This window comes from Pristis pectinata, chromosome 16 (assembly GCF_009764475.1).
Source record: "Pristis pectinata isolate sPriPec2 chromosome 16, sPriPec2.1.pri, whole genome shotgun sequence".
In the NCBI taxonomy this organism is placed as follows: Eukaryota; Metazoa; Chordata; class Chondrichthyes; order Rhinopristiformes; family Pristidae; genus Pristis; species Pristis pectinata.
The window spans coordinates 5521781-5538071 of record NC_067420.1 but is presented as its reverse complement, the minus strand read 5'-3'; the positions used below and the strand labels follow the sequence as shown (position 1 = coordinate 5538071).

General features: G+C 46.0%; 1 protein-coding gene across 2 annotated transcripts; it reads right to left on the bottom strand.

The window, feature by feature from the left end:
• Window positions 1-1535: 1535 nt before the first annotated feature.
• On the bottom strand, window positions 1536-10405 carry pck1 (phosphoenolpyruvate carboxykinase 1 (soluble)). Of its 2 annotated transcripts, none has more exons than XM_052031411.1 (9): window positions 10289-10405; window positions 9653-9904; window positions 8759-8940; window positions 7014-7217; window positions 6702-6889; window positions 6419-6581; window positions 5914-6270; window positions 4631-4726; window positions 1536-2782 (listed from the first exon to the last, which is right to left on the bottom strand). In XM_052031411.1, the coding sequence occupies exons 2-9, from the start codon at window positions 9874-9876 to the stop codon at window positions 2328-2330; spliced, it is 1869 nt and encodes a 622-aa protein (XP_051887371.1). In that variant the 5' UTR covers window positions 9877-9904; window positions 10289-10405; the 3' UTR covers window positions 1536-2327. The 2 variants fall into 2 exon arrangements, with proteins under 2 accessions (XP_051887371.1, XP_051887372.1); XM_052031412.1 differs by having other exon boundaries at window positions 10204-10335.
• Between the last annotated feature and the right edge of the window lie 5886 nt (window positions 10406-16291).

Genomic DNA, 16291 nt, shown 5'->3' with positions numbered 1-16291 from the left:
TTTCTCTCAACTCAAATCCCTTACACATTAGAGTTCATTCTCCAATCCAGAGATGTGATTGGTTTGGTTCGGGTGGCTGGGGTCTGGGACTAGGTAGGCAGAGGGCAAAGCCCCATGAGTGCTTGAGAGGGAAGACAGAGGGTGGCTGACTATCAAGCATTCATCTACACCAATCCCAATTTCCTCTCCTCTCCTCCAACAATAATGACCATTTTGTCTGATCACAGCATGCGTTAGGACATTTCTTCATCTGTGGCACATTAGAAATGCACGTTTTGTAGGCATTTAAACATCACTAACTCTGCCCTTCTGCCTCTATTTACCATTTGACAAATTTTGATATAGCATCACTAATATTCTTCAAGGAACAAGTTCTACATCCTTACTGATTTTGTTCTATACATGCTTCGCATGTGGCTGGCTCTTAACTGCCTCCACAGTTCAGGGGCAGTTATGGATGCACAATAAATGCTAGTATTGGCAGGGATGTTCACGTCTCATGAACAAGTGAAAAAAAACACAGGGCAAGCATTATTTCTGCATGGGAAAGATTGAGACATGGGTACCAATAATGAACCATTGATTTTAATCTAAATTCTTGCCAAATTAAGGATGGTTGAATATTACAGGAGCTTTGTTCAGTTTTTTGTTTAAGGATCAGGGAACATCTAAGCAGAAATAACAACAGAAAGTTATGAAAGGTTGTCAACCTGAAACATCAACTCCATTTCCCTCTCTACAGATGCTGCCTGACCTGTGTATTCTCAATATTTACTGTTGCATACTATCCAAATTGCACAGCATCCTGATTTGGAAATATATTGCCTTTCCTTCACTGTCATTGGGTCTAAATCCTGGACTCCTTCTGGATGAATGTCATGGCTTTTGAGAGGGTGCAGAGGAGGTTTACTAGGATGCTGCCTGGATTGGAGGGCATGTGCTATCAGGAGAGGCTGGACAAACTTGGGCTCTTTTCTCTGGAGCGGCAGAGGCTGAAGGCTGATCTGTTGGAAGTGTATAAAATTATGAGGGGCATAGATAGGGTGGACAAGCAATATCTTTTCCCCATTATTGAGCGATCCAATACCAGAGGGCATGCATTTAAGGTGAGAGGGGGTAGGTTCAGAACAGACATGAGGGGTACGTTTTTTACCAAGAGACTAGTGGATGCCCAGAATGCGTTGCCTGATAGGGTGATGGAGGCAAATGCACTGGGGGCTTTTAAGAGGGGCTTGGATGGGCACAGGAATGAGAGGAAAATAGAGGGATATGGGCATTCTGTAGGTAGGAGGGATTAGCTATGTCCGCACAACATTATGGGCTAAAGGGCCTGTTCTGTGCTGTACTGTTCTATGTTCTAACAGCACCACAGAAACACCTTCGACAGGAAGACTGCAGCGGTTCAAAGTGGCTGCTTTCTCAAGGGTAATTAGGGATGGGCACTCGATGGTGGCCTTGCCACCGATGCCCACATCCCTAAAAATGAACAAAAATAGCATCCCAGAGAATATTGTGATTAAATAAAATTCAAAGTGTAGAGAACATAGGAAAACACTTTATTTTTAAACAACACACATATGTACAGTGATCTTTCCTCTTGGAACATACTGGATTATAATGTAAGTTCAGTCAAAGTTAGTTGTAGAAAAATATTTTATCGTTTGAAAAGATTAACACACTTTGCTTTAATAAATGATTTGGGCCTCCACCTTCACTATCAACCGCTCTCTGATGGACCGAGTTTATATATCTGGTATATCACAAGTTGTCGATCGGTGAGGCCATGGCATCAGGGCACTGATTGCATCTTGCTGATAAATGAACAACTTTATCATACCTAATGGAAAAACTAAAATTACAGTTGTCTGGTTAGAAGTATCTTGCTGCCTGGTGCTCATTGGACAGCACACTTCTCCCTAAAACTCCTGCAGGAACATTAATACAGGCTCGGAACAGCTGACCACCAGGTTAAAGTCCTGTTTCCTTCACATAGGCTACAGGCAGTTCTGTAACAGATTCTGAGCAATGGACTTCCACTGCCAGACTGTGCATTCAAAGGCCCCGTTGATATTAGCGGCTGCAGTATTATGGTACATGATAAAGCTGGACAAGCTGCTATTTATGATTGTAAATGCCCACTTCAAGGAACATTATTTTTGACCTGTTGTCATAAGCTAAAAACATTACAATTGTAGGCGCAGCTCATCAATATTCTTGCACGTGCCTAAGAATCTAGCTTACAGTCTCAATAAACACTGCTGTACACCAATTGGAGGCCATTTCATAGGAAATAATCATGGTTATTGTTCTATCCCTATTGGCCCTTGTTACAAGCGATTTATTCTCTGCTCTAACTGCAGCAGCTGATTGGCTACATCACTGGGAAGGTCGTTGTTGACTTGCTCTTCAAAATATTTTCTGATCTCTTTTATTTCCCCTTCCCAGAACTCCCTCTCGACACTGAACAGCTCGTCTGTGTTCACGTTGCTCAGGCCCTTGAGGTTCAGGGATCCATCTGCGGGGATGAAACCCAAAGGAGAGACCTTGGCGCAGTCCTCCCCCTCGGTCCTCCGAAACACCCACTCCAGGACTCGCGAGTTCTCGCCGAAGCCCGGCCACAGGTAGTTGTTCTGCTTGTCCTTGCGGAACCAGTTGACATGGAAGATCTTGGGAAGTCTTGAGCAGGGCCTGTGCTCCATGCTGAGCCAGTGGGACAAGTACTTGCCAAAGTTGTACCCGAAGAAAGGCCTCATGGCAAAGGGGTCGTGCATGATGACCTTACCTGAGGAAGAGTGAGAGAGGATTGGTAAAGAACTGGTGCCAAGGGAAGCATGGGAATCACTGGGTAATGGGACATTAGTTTGTGAACAAACCCCACCACACCACAACCTTCATGCCGGACTCAGATGTAAAAGTGCAGCTTTCTGTTTCATTTTGAACAAAACTCCATGTTCCTTATATACGCTCTCCTGTAGGAATCTCTACAGTGCTAATGGTGGGAGGGCCGAGTCCTAGTGTTGTTTCTCTTTTCATAAACCGCTGTTGTGGTGTTCAGTGCTGCAGCTTTACTGTACATTGTTGCAATGTTGCAACTGGGTCTATGATACTGCATGTCCTGCCCCAGTGTTACTGTGCTCTGTGTCACTACATTACTGTATTCGGTGTCCTAATTTTACTTGTTTATTTTTTAAGATGGTTCTGGCCTGCCCTGACGTTACAGTGCTCCGTGCTGCAATGTTACTCTCCTGTCCACTCCAGGGTAAAGGATTCTGTATTGGTTGTTGCTACACCTTCTGTCCTGCTGTCACCATACTGCCACGGTGTTGTAGTACTCCCTGTCCCTCTGTATTGTACTCTTCCTGTACTCTATCCCGGTCTCACTGTACTCCCTGCCACCCCCCCCCCCGTCTCGCTGTATTCCCTGCCCCCGGTCTCACTGTATTCCCTGTCCCCGGTCTCACTGTATTCCCTGCCCCCGGTCTCGCTGTACTCCCTGCCCCCGGTCTCACTGTATTCCCTGCCCCAGTCTCACTGTACTCCCTGCCCCCCAGTCTCACTGTACTCCCTGCCCCCCAGTCTCACTGTACTCCCTGCCCCCAGTCTCACTGTACTCCCTGCCCCCAGTCTCGCTGTATTCCCTGACCCCGGTCTCACTGTATTCCCTGACCCCGGTCTCACTGTATTCCCTGCCCCCGGTCTCGCTGTACTCCCTGCCCCCGGTCTCGCTGTATTCCCTGCCCCCCAGTCTCGCTGTACTCCCTGCCCCCAGTCTCACTGTACTCCCTGCCCCAGTCTCACTGTACTCCCTGCCCCCCAGTCTCACTGTACTCCCTGCCCCCAGTCTCACTGTACTCCCTGCCCCCAGTCTCACTGTACTCCCTGCCCCCCAGTCTCACTGTACTCCCTGCCCCAGTCTCGCTGTACTCCCTGCCCCCCAGTCTCGCTGTACTCCCTGCCCCCAGTCTCGCTGTACTCCCTGCCCCCAGTCTCGCTGTACTCCCTGCCCCCAGTCTCGCTGTACTCCCTGCCCCCAGTCTCGCTGTACTCCCTGTCCCCAGTCTCACTGTACTCCCTGCCCCCAGTCTCACTGTACTCCCTGCCCCCCAGTCTCACTGTACTCCCTGCCCCCAGTCTCACTGTACTCCCTGTCCCCAGTCTCACTGTACTCCCTGCCCCCCAGTCTCACTGTACTCCCTGCCCCAGTCTCACTGTACTCCCTGCCCCCCAGTCTCACTGTACTCCCTGCCCCCAGTCTCGCTGTACTCCCTGCCCCCCAGTCTCACTGTACTCCCTGCCCCCAGTCTCACTGTACTCCCTGTCCCCAGTCTCACTGTACTCCCTGCCCCCCAGTCTCACTGTACTCCCTGCCCCAGTCTCACTGTACTCCCTGCCCCCCAGTCTCACTGTACTCCCTGCCCCCAGTCTCGCTGTACTCCCTGCCCCCCAGTCTCACTGTACTCCCTGTCCCCAGTCTCACTGTACTCCCTGCCCCAGTCTCGCTGTACTCCCTGCCCCCAGTCTCACTGTACTCCCTGTCCCCGGTCTCACTGTACTCCCTGTCCCCGGTCTCGCTGTACTCCCTGCCCCCAGTCTCACTGTACTCCCTGTCCCCGGTCTTGCTCTCTCATACCTTTGTGTTCAGCTGCAGCTGTAGCCTCTGACCTCATGGCTGCTCCGATGAAAACTCCGTGCTGCCAGTTGAATGCTTCGTACACCAGAGGGACCCCTGGAACAGGACAGGAGGTTTTTGAGATATAGATAAATGTGAGAAGACCTAATGCTCTTTAGGTTGTAGGATAGAGGAGTTGTAGGTCTGAAGCTACCCTAAACAGTGACTGCTCTGGGTCTTCTTTCCAGAATAACATTGAAAAGTAGGGAACTTGTGGAAATAAACATAGAACCTTGGTTAGCCCACACTTGGAGTGCTGTGAACGGCTGTGTTCTCCACAATACAAAAGTTCTGCACAACGTACAGCAGCGATTTGCAAGGAAGATAGCATTGCCCCGAGATTATGTCTATCACAAAAGAATGCTCAGTCAAAGGCTCTGTTCCCTACAAAAGAGATTGAGGCTTGTTCTGCTAGAGTTATTGAAGAGTTTGATGGGGTAGAGATAAGCAGTACTGATGCTTGCCACCATTACTCAATGCCACTGGCAGTAAATCTGCAATTATCACACCCATGTAGTTTAAGGGCAAAGCCCTGAACTGTCATTAATGATCCAGCAAACTCTGACAGGCTGTGTTGCCTGCAGCCATCTCCAGTGCAGTCAGGCTGAGATCACTTCAATGTACCCTTTTTATAAACCCAGTCCACTTTATGTTCTCTGAAAACCTTAAATTCAGCCACATGAAGTCTAAGCAAGTTTTACTGGTGAACTGTTGGGAAATATATTTGCTTTTGGGGGTGGTGGGGTGGTGGGTCTGGAACTGTACTTACTTGGACTAAGTCCCCAGTGCCAAACTCGACGGCCTGCAGCCTGTGCGGCCTCTCACCGTAGCCAACGAAGAAGTGGGACTTACACATGCTGTGAAGACCTGCTACTGCAGGAGTCGCCAGCACCATACTTGCAGGTCATACAGGAACGTTGCCCAGTTGAGCAGCACACCAAATGAACACTGCTCCAGCATGCTCAACGCATGCTGGAGATGAAGGTAGAACACAGATCTCCAGATTGTAGTACATGGCACACAGGTATCATGCTACATGATTGTGTGTGAGGACTGTGTCATGGCTTTAATCTCCTGCACAGTTCGTTTGATTGTTTTAAGACTCCCCAGTTTCAGCCACTTACTGCATGCCTATTGTGAGGGCTCCCCTGCACTCTGAGCGGTAGATCCAATACACTGCCAAAAACCTACAGGCTATGTGTCTAATGCTTATTCGTGGTGCTCTATAGAATAGATTTTTGTACCTTTCGGCCTTCGCCCTCCAAAGATAATTGCTTCAATGGGAACGCCTTCGGGAGACTCCCAGTTTGGATCTATGATCGGACACTGCCTGGCAGGAGCACAGAACCTGGAGTTGGGATGTGAACAAGGTTCTCCATCTTGCAGCGTCCACCTTTTGTTCTTCCATGACGTCACAGTGACGTTGGGGGGCAGGGTTTCGTCAATTCCTTCCCAGTAAACACCACCGTCACTGGTCTCTGCCACATTGGTGAAGATGGTGTTCTTGTGAACGGTCTTCATGGCGTTTGGGTTTGTCTTCATCGACGTCCCAGGGGCGACACCGAAAAAGCCATTTTCTGGGTTGATTGCCCTCAGGATTCCTGTAGGAAGGAGCAGGAAGGTCAGGTTATTAACAGATTCATCCATGTTCACACCAGGCACAATGTTCAGAATAAACTGAACACCTTCCCTTCTAATTATTTTGTTTCATCTGCCTTCAGCTATGGAGAAGTGTCAAAATGAACAAACCTTGCTCATCAAATTTCATCCAGGCGATGTCATCTCCCACACACTCCACTCTCCAGCCAGGCAGTGTCGGGTTCATCATGGCCATGTTTGTTTTGCCACAGGCGCTGGGGAAAGCTGCAGCAATGTACTTCTTCTGGCCTTTGGGGTTGGTTACTCCCAGGATCTGTGGAGGGAGGGGAGAGGCTGGTGAGAAGCTGAGGGCAGAGGCACGTTACCGATAATCTGCAGCTGCTGAAAGACCCCGCAGCCATGGCTCCACAAGGAGCGGCCTCCATCTACTTACCAGCATGTGCTCAGCCAGCCAGCCCTCATTCCTGGCGATCCTCGAGGCGATGCGCAGGGCAAAACACTTCTTCCCCAGCAGGGAGTTCCCACCGTAGCCACTCCCAAATGAAATGATCTCCTTGCGCTGAGGAATGTGGGCGACCAGGGTCAGCTCGGGGTTGCAGGCCCAGTTATTGACCAGCGGCTCTACACACAAGAGGTGGATGGTCACCAAAGGTTCAATACAAAGCTTCTGTATCAAAGTGCAGGACCCCTTCCCCCCAACACTCAGGCAGCAACAACAATCTCAAAACAGAAGATCCACACTCACTCTTCAGTGGCAGAGGACACCCCACTGAGTGGAGACACTTCACAAACTGGCCACTGCCCAGGGCCTCCAGCACAGCCGATCCCATGCGAGTCATGATCCTCATGCTGACCACAACGTACGGCGAGTCTGTGAGCTGGACACCAATCTTGGACAGAGGCGACCCCACAGGCCCCATGCTGAACAGGATAAGGTACATCGTACGCCCTAGAGGTTTAAAGCAAGGAAGTCAGTCCGTGGACACCGCTGGGGTAGAAGGTCACTGATGGATAAATCCTTATTATTGAAATGTTAATGACAGTTTCAGATTTAGTGACTGCACTTATCTAGACTGTTAAATATGGTAGGATTCCTGTGATTTGTACAATCTACACTGTTAAATACAGCAGAGTCCCTCTGGTTGAACAATTTATTGTTAAATACTGTAGGATCCCTCCGTTTGATAAGGTAAGATATTTATTTATTAGTCACATGTACATCAAAACACACAGTGAAATGTGTCTTTTTGCGTTACTGAGTGTGTGCTGGGGTCAGCCTGCAAGTGTCGCCACTCTTCCAGCGCCAACATAGCATGCCCACAGCTCCTAACCTATACGCCTTTCGAATGTGGGAGGAAACCGGAGCACCAGGAGGAAACCCATGCAGACACAGGGAGAACGTACAAACTTCTTACAGACAGCGGCAGAATTGAACACGGGCCACTGGCACTGTAATAGTGTTACACTAACTGCTTAAATACAGTATGGTGCCTCTGTTGAAGTGTGCACTCTACACTGTGAAATATGGTAGGATCCCTCTGGTTTGAACAATCTACACTGTGAAGAGACTCTGCCTCTGATTTCTACACTCTACACTGTGAAATACAGTAGGATCCCTCTGATTTGTTTAATCTGCACTGAAATACAGCAGGGTCCCTCTGGTTTAACTGTGAAGTATGGCAGGGTTCTCTGGTGTGTACAATCTGCACAATGAAATCATAGAATCATAGAACAGTACAGCACAATACAGGCCCTTCAGCCCACAATGTTGTGCCAACCTTTAAACCTTACCTGAGACTATCTAACCCCTTCCTCCCATATATTCCTCTATTTTAAATTCCTCCATATGCTTATCTAGTAATCTCTTGAATTTGACCAATGTACCTGCCTCCACCACAGCCCCAGGCAGCACATTCCATGCCCCCACCACTCTCTGGGTAAAAAACCTCTCTCTGACATCTCCCTTGAACTTCCCACCCATTACTTTAAAGCCACGCCCTCTTGTATTGAGCATTGGTGCCCTGGGAAAGAGGCGCTGGCTGTCCACTCTATCTATTCCTCTTAATATTTTGTACACCTCTATCATGTCTCCTTTCATCCTCCTCTCCAAAGAGTAAAGCCCTAGCTCCCTTAGTCTCTCCTCATAATCCATACTCTCTAAAGCAGACAGCGTCCTGGTAAATCTCCTCTGAACCCTTTCCAACGCTTCATACAGCAGGGTTCCTATACAATCCACACAATGAAATACGGCAGGCTGCCTCTGATTTGTATAATCGGTGAAGTCAGAAAATTTGTTTGCTATATCTGTGGTTGGAAGCTGACCCAGTCAGCAGCAGGGATCCTGGATCCTTGGTGTAGATCAGGAACCATGTCAGGTGAGAGATGTGGCCGACAGCGCAGGCACTATTATTGCATTGTCAATGAGCACAACTCACAAGTCAATGTACAGGAGTAGCTGGGGGATTTTGTAGGTTGAATTAATGCCTGTACCTTTCATACACTCTGGGAATCGTGCATTGAAGGCCTTTTCAAACTCCTTCTCTGACAGCCATCGCCCAAGCTGGCTCACTCCGTTCTTTGCTATGGGAATGGTATCCCTCTGCTCAGGGGTCACAATCACCGTTTTACTCTCCACACGAGCAACATCCTTGGGGTCCGTGCGAGCCAGCCAGCTGGAGATGATAGAAAGTGATGAGAAGGAGCGGCAGGGACTTCTCATTGAGGTCAGTCAATCCTCACAGTTACAGCCTCACCATCACATCATTGTAATGTGTGATCATTCAGAACCAAGGGCAGAGTTCTGATACCAACTGGTCTAAATGCACACGCCAATTCTGTAAGGTCCGAGTTTTTATGTTGAATATAATGCACGTGTGTGGGGTAAGACAGTGAACTTTATGCAATGTGTGTTCCAACTACACTTGTGTTTGCTGGTGTGTGGGGTCCCCGAAAATTTACTGGACCCATGTTCTGCCTCTCACTGCAAGGACCAACCATGCTGGCATTTGTTATTTGCTCTGTATCAGTGAGTGTACCTTCAACTCACTTTACAAGCTGGAAATTCTTGTTCTGTGTAAGATGTTGCAGGAACTGGATCTCTGCCTATTCAGCCTGAAGAGTGCAATGATATAAAGGTATGTGCAGTTAATTAGGTGCTCTAGTAACCTCAGCCAGGTCCTACAAACAGCTGGAGAGGCGATGGAAATAGTACACTCATTGAGCAGCGAGCACTCTTCTGAGGCTGGGGCTTTGCTCTGCATATAACATTTGTGCATCAGGCCTGATAGTGCTTGTTCAATAGCAAAGGTAAACATGATGTGCCTAAACTTGTCATGCACAATAAAAAGATACCGAAAAGAAATCAGACGGAAGAAAGCTACTCACCAGTTCTGGTACTTGTGCAGGCGTTTGATCATTCCCTGCTCCTCCATCAGGGAAAGAAGCTGCCTGTTCTCTTCCTCGCTTCCATCACAGATGTGGATGCTGGCTGGCTGACACAGCTTTGCACTTTCTTCCACAAAGTCTCTCACCGCAGGACTCAACTTGCTCAGGTCCCCATTGACCACCTTCAGAGTGAGCAGGGGCTGAGACTGGAGCTGGGGAGCCATATCTTCTCCAACGTGGCTTGTCAAGAATCTGTAACAACAATTAAGTCACTGTTGAGTGCAGCTTCTTAACCATGACAGACTGTTAATGTGAACACATGAAGAAAATTAAAGCATTGTACACTCATTATTATAGTGCCTTAAATTTACATTTTCTGAATGCATGGATTATTAAAACTTTTTGCAGGATAAGTATCTAACAACAATAAAAAAAACAATAACCAGGCTTGGCTCGTCTGCCTTGAAAGAGAAAGGGAGTGAGAGGAACACAATAGAAATGGAAATAATAACTCCCAATAATATGCAAAAGGAAGCTGCAATAAGAATAACCTTATGAGTTTCAACTGGGAAGCACATCCATCCTCTATAGCTTCTATTCCAACAAACACTGAACATTAAGTTGATGTTCACTCACTCTGCTTGCTTGATCGGTCTCCCGGTCAGTTGATTGGTCTGAATTTGAACTCTTTTTCTTTCAAGCAGTCTTAACTCTGAAGTTCTTCAGGTGTCTATGATCTTTCACTGGACTGCCTGCGTCTTTAAATACAGAATTAGCTGAGCCCCTCCACCAATTACTCCAGATAAGGGGGCTCGTCATGTTCGTCACTGATAGTGAACCCACCTCACTGTGAACGCAGTTAATATGTAATCCAGTGACAGAAATTTGTACTGTTAATAACTGATCTAACAACCAGCCATCAATAGATTGAAATGTGCAGGAGCAACATGTCTTCAAATACTTTAATACGTAATCCAGCCAATAAACTGTTTCAGCAATCAGTGATCAATACTTGTTAACATGTATCTTTTTTCCACTAACACTGAGGTAGGCAAGTTGCTGAATATTCATTCCAGTGTAAGACCTTGGACCAACTCTGATGCAAGAGTATGGTTTGTTTTCTGATCCAAAAAAGTGCTGAACGTGATTTAGGAGTTGATAATGTGTTGTTCAGACAGGGACATCGCTGCTGCTGACCCTCCAATCAACTCTTTGCAAAACCAGGCACACCTCCAAAGCCGAATACTTGATGGCATGGTCACTATCACTGCCTGCTGATTGGCTAACAGTTGGGGGCTCGACTCAGGTGTGGATTCAGCTCACAGTAACAGTTAGGCTTAGAACAGAATGGATGGAAAAAAAGACTTGCATTTGCTTCATGTCTTTTACAATCTTGGGATGTACTAAAGCACTTTGCAGCCAATGAAATGCTATCAAAGTACAGTCAGTTCGTGAAGTAGGAAACTCCCACAGCCAATCTGTGCATAGCAGGATCTCATCAACAGCAAAGACTGTAAATCAGATTGCAGGTGAACACCAAAAATCTGCAGATAGCAGAAATCTGAAATAAAAACAGAAAATTCTAGAAATGCTCAGCAGGTCAGGCAGCATCTGTGGAAAGTTAATGTTTCAGGTCAAAGACCCTTCATCAGAAGAATCTATTGTACTTGGAAATGGGATAAGAATTGATCTAAATGGAGGTTGAATACCTGTTCTTTCCGTAAGTGCAATAGGATTAATCTCTGAAGAGGATAAACTATTAGGTGAAAGGAATAGCCTTACCTAGAAGAATGAGACCTCCGTGTGTCTACATGCTCATAGGATAATTTCTTTAATACACACACACACACATGCACACATTCACCTCCATTGGTATGAAGCACAAGGTAAATTTCCCTGAGGTTCCCTCCTACTTCTGACTCCCCTGGTTCTATCCTCAAAGTCATGATGGCTGCAACATCTGTAATATTTATTTGATGATACCACTTTTAGAAATGTGGTATGTTGTTGACAGACTGGTTCAGTCTAGGGTCTGCCAGAAAACCCGTCTGCCTCTGCCGGAAACTTCCAAAGCTGTCTTGCTCTCTCTTTCTGGACTAAACCACTGTAAGAAATGCCGCTTTGCACAATGTAAGCTCTTTATATACATTGAGATAAGATTGCCTTGCTTAAAATATTAGTTATCTTCCAGTATCCTAGAGAGATACTGAGACCGCAGTTGGCAGAACCACACTGGGTCACCCTGTGGAAATGTCATGAAGGAGTACCAGCGAAAGAAAAAGAACAGCTTGTGGGAAAAAGGAAAAAAATCCAGGAAGTTTTTCTGCTCTTAAGCAAATGCGTTAAAGTAGGAAAAGTTTCCCTTGTCCAATTGGTGCTTGGTTTTCTACCCTGCACCTGTTTAAAATTCCTCGCACTTTGATGTCTATTATTTTCATTCCTAACCATCCCTCAACCTGATTATGTGTTAACTGACACCAGGGCTCCAGTTATTAAAGAGGAGTTGACTACTATGTAGTTCATTTCTAGATTTGTATAAAGCTTCTTCAACTGAGTGAGGAGTGAGCCTGAGATTCAGTAACGGAGCTGGAACTGAGGTAGAGAGGATCAGTGAAGTGATTTAGCAGTGTAGGCACGAACCCAACAAAAATTCTACAGTTGAGGTTAGGTTGGCTCCCATTTGCACATGCATGCACTGAATTGGCTTCACAAATAGAAGAGGGCTGAATTCAGGCTTAACGCATTGCTCAGCTGGAGAAGCAGGTGCTGGCCCATCAGGGGTCAGGCTGTTATAGGAGCAGTTACCCTTGGGGCATCTGAATTCATGGAGGATGATGGTATGTACTTAGTCAATTTCCCCATCAATCCCTCTTCCCTTTATTGCTCTGCATGTATATCTGAGTGTTCTCCCCTCACCCCAACCATGTCCTAATTTGTTTATCATTTCAGAAGCAGAGCCCATCCCACCCGCAGGGCACTCAGATGAGGTCAATGATAGGGCTGCTACTTTTGAAGAATAACATGGTCACATATGGATATGCTCTATGATTGTCCAGCCTGTCAGGAAGTCTGTGGGAGATGTCAAGGTGTATGAGGGAATCCTTCTCTATCCTTTGGCTAAGGACGAAGTGGACCCTGAAGCCCAATGTGACCTGTGGAGAAGTGGTGGTCTCCTTTTGCCAGCAAATGCCAGGTTGTAGTGGCTGATGGCACAGGTCTCATGCTCCATGGTGGAGACCAACAGAAGTCTGTATGCTGCAATGGAAGTGTGGAAGGGCGCTATTGAGATTCTACTGCTAATATGATGCTGGAATTGCCTGTTGGTTTCAAGCCTGTGATGAGGTTTGGCTGAGAGATCTTCACTTGAACAAGCAGAGTAGTTCAGGTTATGGGTATGTAGCTGGAGTGCTGTCTGTGCAAGGTGAGCAACTTCAGTTTTTGCTGTAGAAACCCGAGGATCCAGATACATTGGTCTCTGACGGTACAGCTTCATGTATGCACCTGGGAGATGAGGTCTCTCAGCAAATGCCATGCTTTCCCTCTTCCGAGGTCCTTGAGCAAGTCGGTCCTTCCTTTGGCCTTCTCCTCTTCCTTGAATGATACCTAAAGTGGTAGGTGATTGCGAGAAATGGATGTCTGCCCATTAGGACAAAGCAATACCCTTGCCTCTAAATGATCATTGGATCAGTGGCAGTATTCTTGTCTGAGATAGAAGTGATGGGACCCATTATAGAGAATGCATCTTGAATCTTGAGTGCAACTTCTGCTATTGGATGACCCCTCACCACCATCATGCAGATGGGGCTCCAGACTAGATTGCAACCCACCTAGAAGGTTGTTTTTGAAGATAAAAACCTTGAGGAGGGCAATAGTAAAGCTCCTCAGCTATTCTGTAGTTTGCAAAGAACAGCACCTCTTTCTGGAGTATAATCAGTAAAAAAAAAGCCCACGCCCCCCTTTGTGTGGTGATATTCTTGTATTTTGAACAAAAGCTGCTGAATATTAGTGCAAAATGACAAAATATGAAGACAAGCACAGGTATATAAGCAAAAGGAGCAAGTAGGCCATTTGACCATTTGTGTGTGCTCCATTATTCAATAACATTGTGGCTGATCTTTTGCCTCAGAACCAATCTCTTCATATCCAAAAACCTAACAATCCGTCTTGAATATACTCAGCAACTGAGCCTCCATGTCTTTTTAGGTCAAAAATTCTAACTATTCGCCACCCTCCAGACATACAGATAACCTCTATCACTGCAAACAGTCGCAGAGTTCAAAAATGTAAACTTATTCAAAGAAGAGCTCCCATGATGTCTTAGTTCATTGCAAAGCACAAGAGCTGGATCCTGGTTAACTGGATGCCCACGCAAGCATATTCCTTGTGGGGGCTTCTCGTCATTCCAGGAGTAGGAACCCTTGCAGGTCATTTCCAATGCAAGGACATGGAGCCTGGAAAAGGAATCCCTACTGCTGCCCATCCCTGCTCAGAAAAAAACATCCCTGGTTCTACAATGGACCGTTTTCTGGACACAAATTCAGTTATTTGCTGAATGAATGTTTACGTTAGTGGAAGAAATCTTTGCTTCTTTCAAAACCAATTTTATTTATTTTAAGAGGCAAAGTGTGTCTATTGGCAGAGGGAACCACATTTTGCAGATATATTTTATTTGTTTTAGCTTCTGAATTGCAATGACAGTGTGAGGTGGCAGTTTACACAGCAAATGACATTTTGTCAATACATATTGTTTTCTTTGGAAAGCAACAACTATTTGGGAGGCAAAGTCTGAAACAGTTGAACGATGAGTCAGTGACAGCATTAATGAGGCCTTGGGGGTTATCTCAAACCTGATGACTCTGTGCAAGCTTTCTTAGTCTGAATACGTCGGAACAGCTGAAAACTCAACCTAGTCTTGCATTAAAAATTGTGAATAGTGAGTTTAAAAATCAGTGTGGGAGGCAGAAGCCCCTGGTTTTAGGGATGTTTTATATGCCAAATAGTGGCTGAATGAGATGCTCCCACTCTATTGGTTGGAAAGTCATGAACCAGGAACCACAGTCCTCTAGCAGAGACAAAGACTGAATGACACAGATCGGTCTGGACTGAGAGAGGGTGAAGAAGTCTTCTTCGTGACAGTTAGTTTGTCTGGAGGAGATGTAAATACAGGGAGGACAGAAGAGAAATAAATTCTGCTGGAACTGTAAAATACAGAATGCAGCCATTGCTGGAAGCCCAAAATAAAGGTGAATGTTCGGAGAGCATAGCACTTGTGGAAAGAGAAAAACGTGAGTTGTATCAGAACTGGCTGGGAATCAAAGAGCAAAACACTGGAAATTTCACAGCCAACACCAACCTGTGTCATCCATTTTCTCTCAGCTTCCACTCTATCACTTAGTTGTCCCCATCACTTCCCCTTCCCTGCAACTTAAACATGTCCGTTCTCTAAATTTTCCCATTCTGACCAGAGGTTATTGACCTGAAACATTAACTGTTTCGTCCTCCACAGATGCTGCCTTATTTGCTAAGTATTTCTAGCATTTTCTGCGTTTATTTCAGATTTTCAGCATCTGCAGTTTATTTGCTTTTCAGATGTTGCAGTTTTACTTCTACTCTGAACGGCTGGCCAGTCTACGACTATCAGCAAAATATCTTAATGTTACTACTTTCCCAGCAACTGCCATCACACCTTCATCTCACAATTGCCATGCATTCCCCGCTATTTAAACTTGCACAGAATCGAAGGCTGGCTTTCTTACATATTAAGGTTTCCCTTGCAGATCTGATGCCTTGCAACTTTTTGAAGCTCTATACAAACACTGAAGGAGCCTCACTGTTAAATTGATGGTTGGTGATATTAAAGGAAACTCCTCATATCTTGGCAGGTCTGAAAGCTTTCCAACACAGTCCAAAACACCAGACATCACTGCAGTCTAAAGCAAGCTTCAAAGTCTGACTGTAAATTGAATATATATGAAGAAGTCTTGTAAGAAGGACCAACAGTCCCACCCAAGCAAGGCACTACTTCAGGCAGGATTCTGAGGAGGTCCTAAAGCTGTTAAGCTTGACTACCATAAGATCTGTGGTCAACAGCTGACCGAAAAGTCTTTCAATTGATGGGTCATGCATTTAACACCCTGCCAATCACCTGTCATAGCCCCTTCAAACTCAAAGCATCACCGTCTGCAGGCAGAACCACTTAGCTTCCAGCAAGTTAAAAAAACATGGAATGTTTCAGGAATATTTTCTGCAATGGTAACCTTAATGAAACATACAAAATTCTTAGAAGGCTTGACGGGGTGGATGCAGGGAAGATATTTCCCCTGGCTAAGGAGTCTAGAATTAGGAGTCATAGTTTCAGGATAAGGGGTAGACGATTTAGGGCTGAAATGAAGAGATAATTCTTCACTCAGAGGGAGGTGAATCTGTGGAATTCTCTAACCTGGAGGCTCACTCATTGAATTCATTCAAAATAGGATCAATAATTTTCTGGTTATTAAAGGAATTGTGGAATATAAGCATTGGGCAGAAAAATAATGTTTGATAGGGTTGACAGGCTTTCAATGATTACCATTTATCAGTTTTCAGTCAAGTATTTTGTGATTATGGACAAAAGATTAGGTGCAGTGTGTGTGAGTGGTG

Coding starts and splice junctions, on each gene's coding strand:
- pck1 (XM_052031411.1), bottom strand. CDS start 9,876: ATGGCTCCCCAGCTCCAGTCTCAGCCCCTGCTCACTCTGAAGGTGGTC. Junction 6,582..6,701: donor GGCTGGCTGAGCACATGCTG/GTAAGTAGATGG, acceptor CTCCCTCCACAG/ATCCTGGGAGTAACCAACCC. Junction 6,271..6,418: donor GATGAAATTTGATGAGCAAG/GTTTGTTCATTT, acceptor TCCTTCCTACAG/GAATCCTGAGGGCAATCAAC.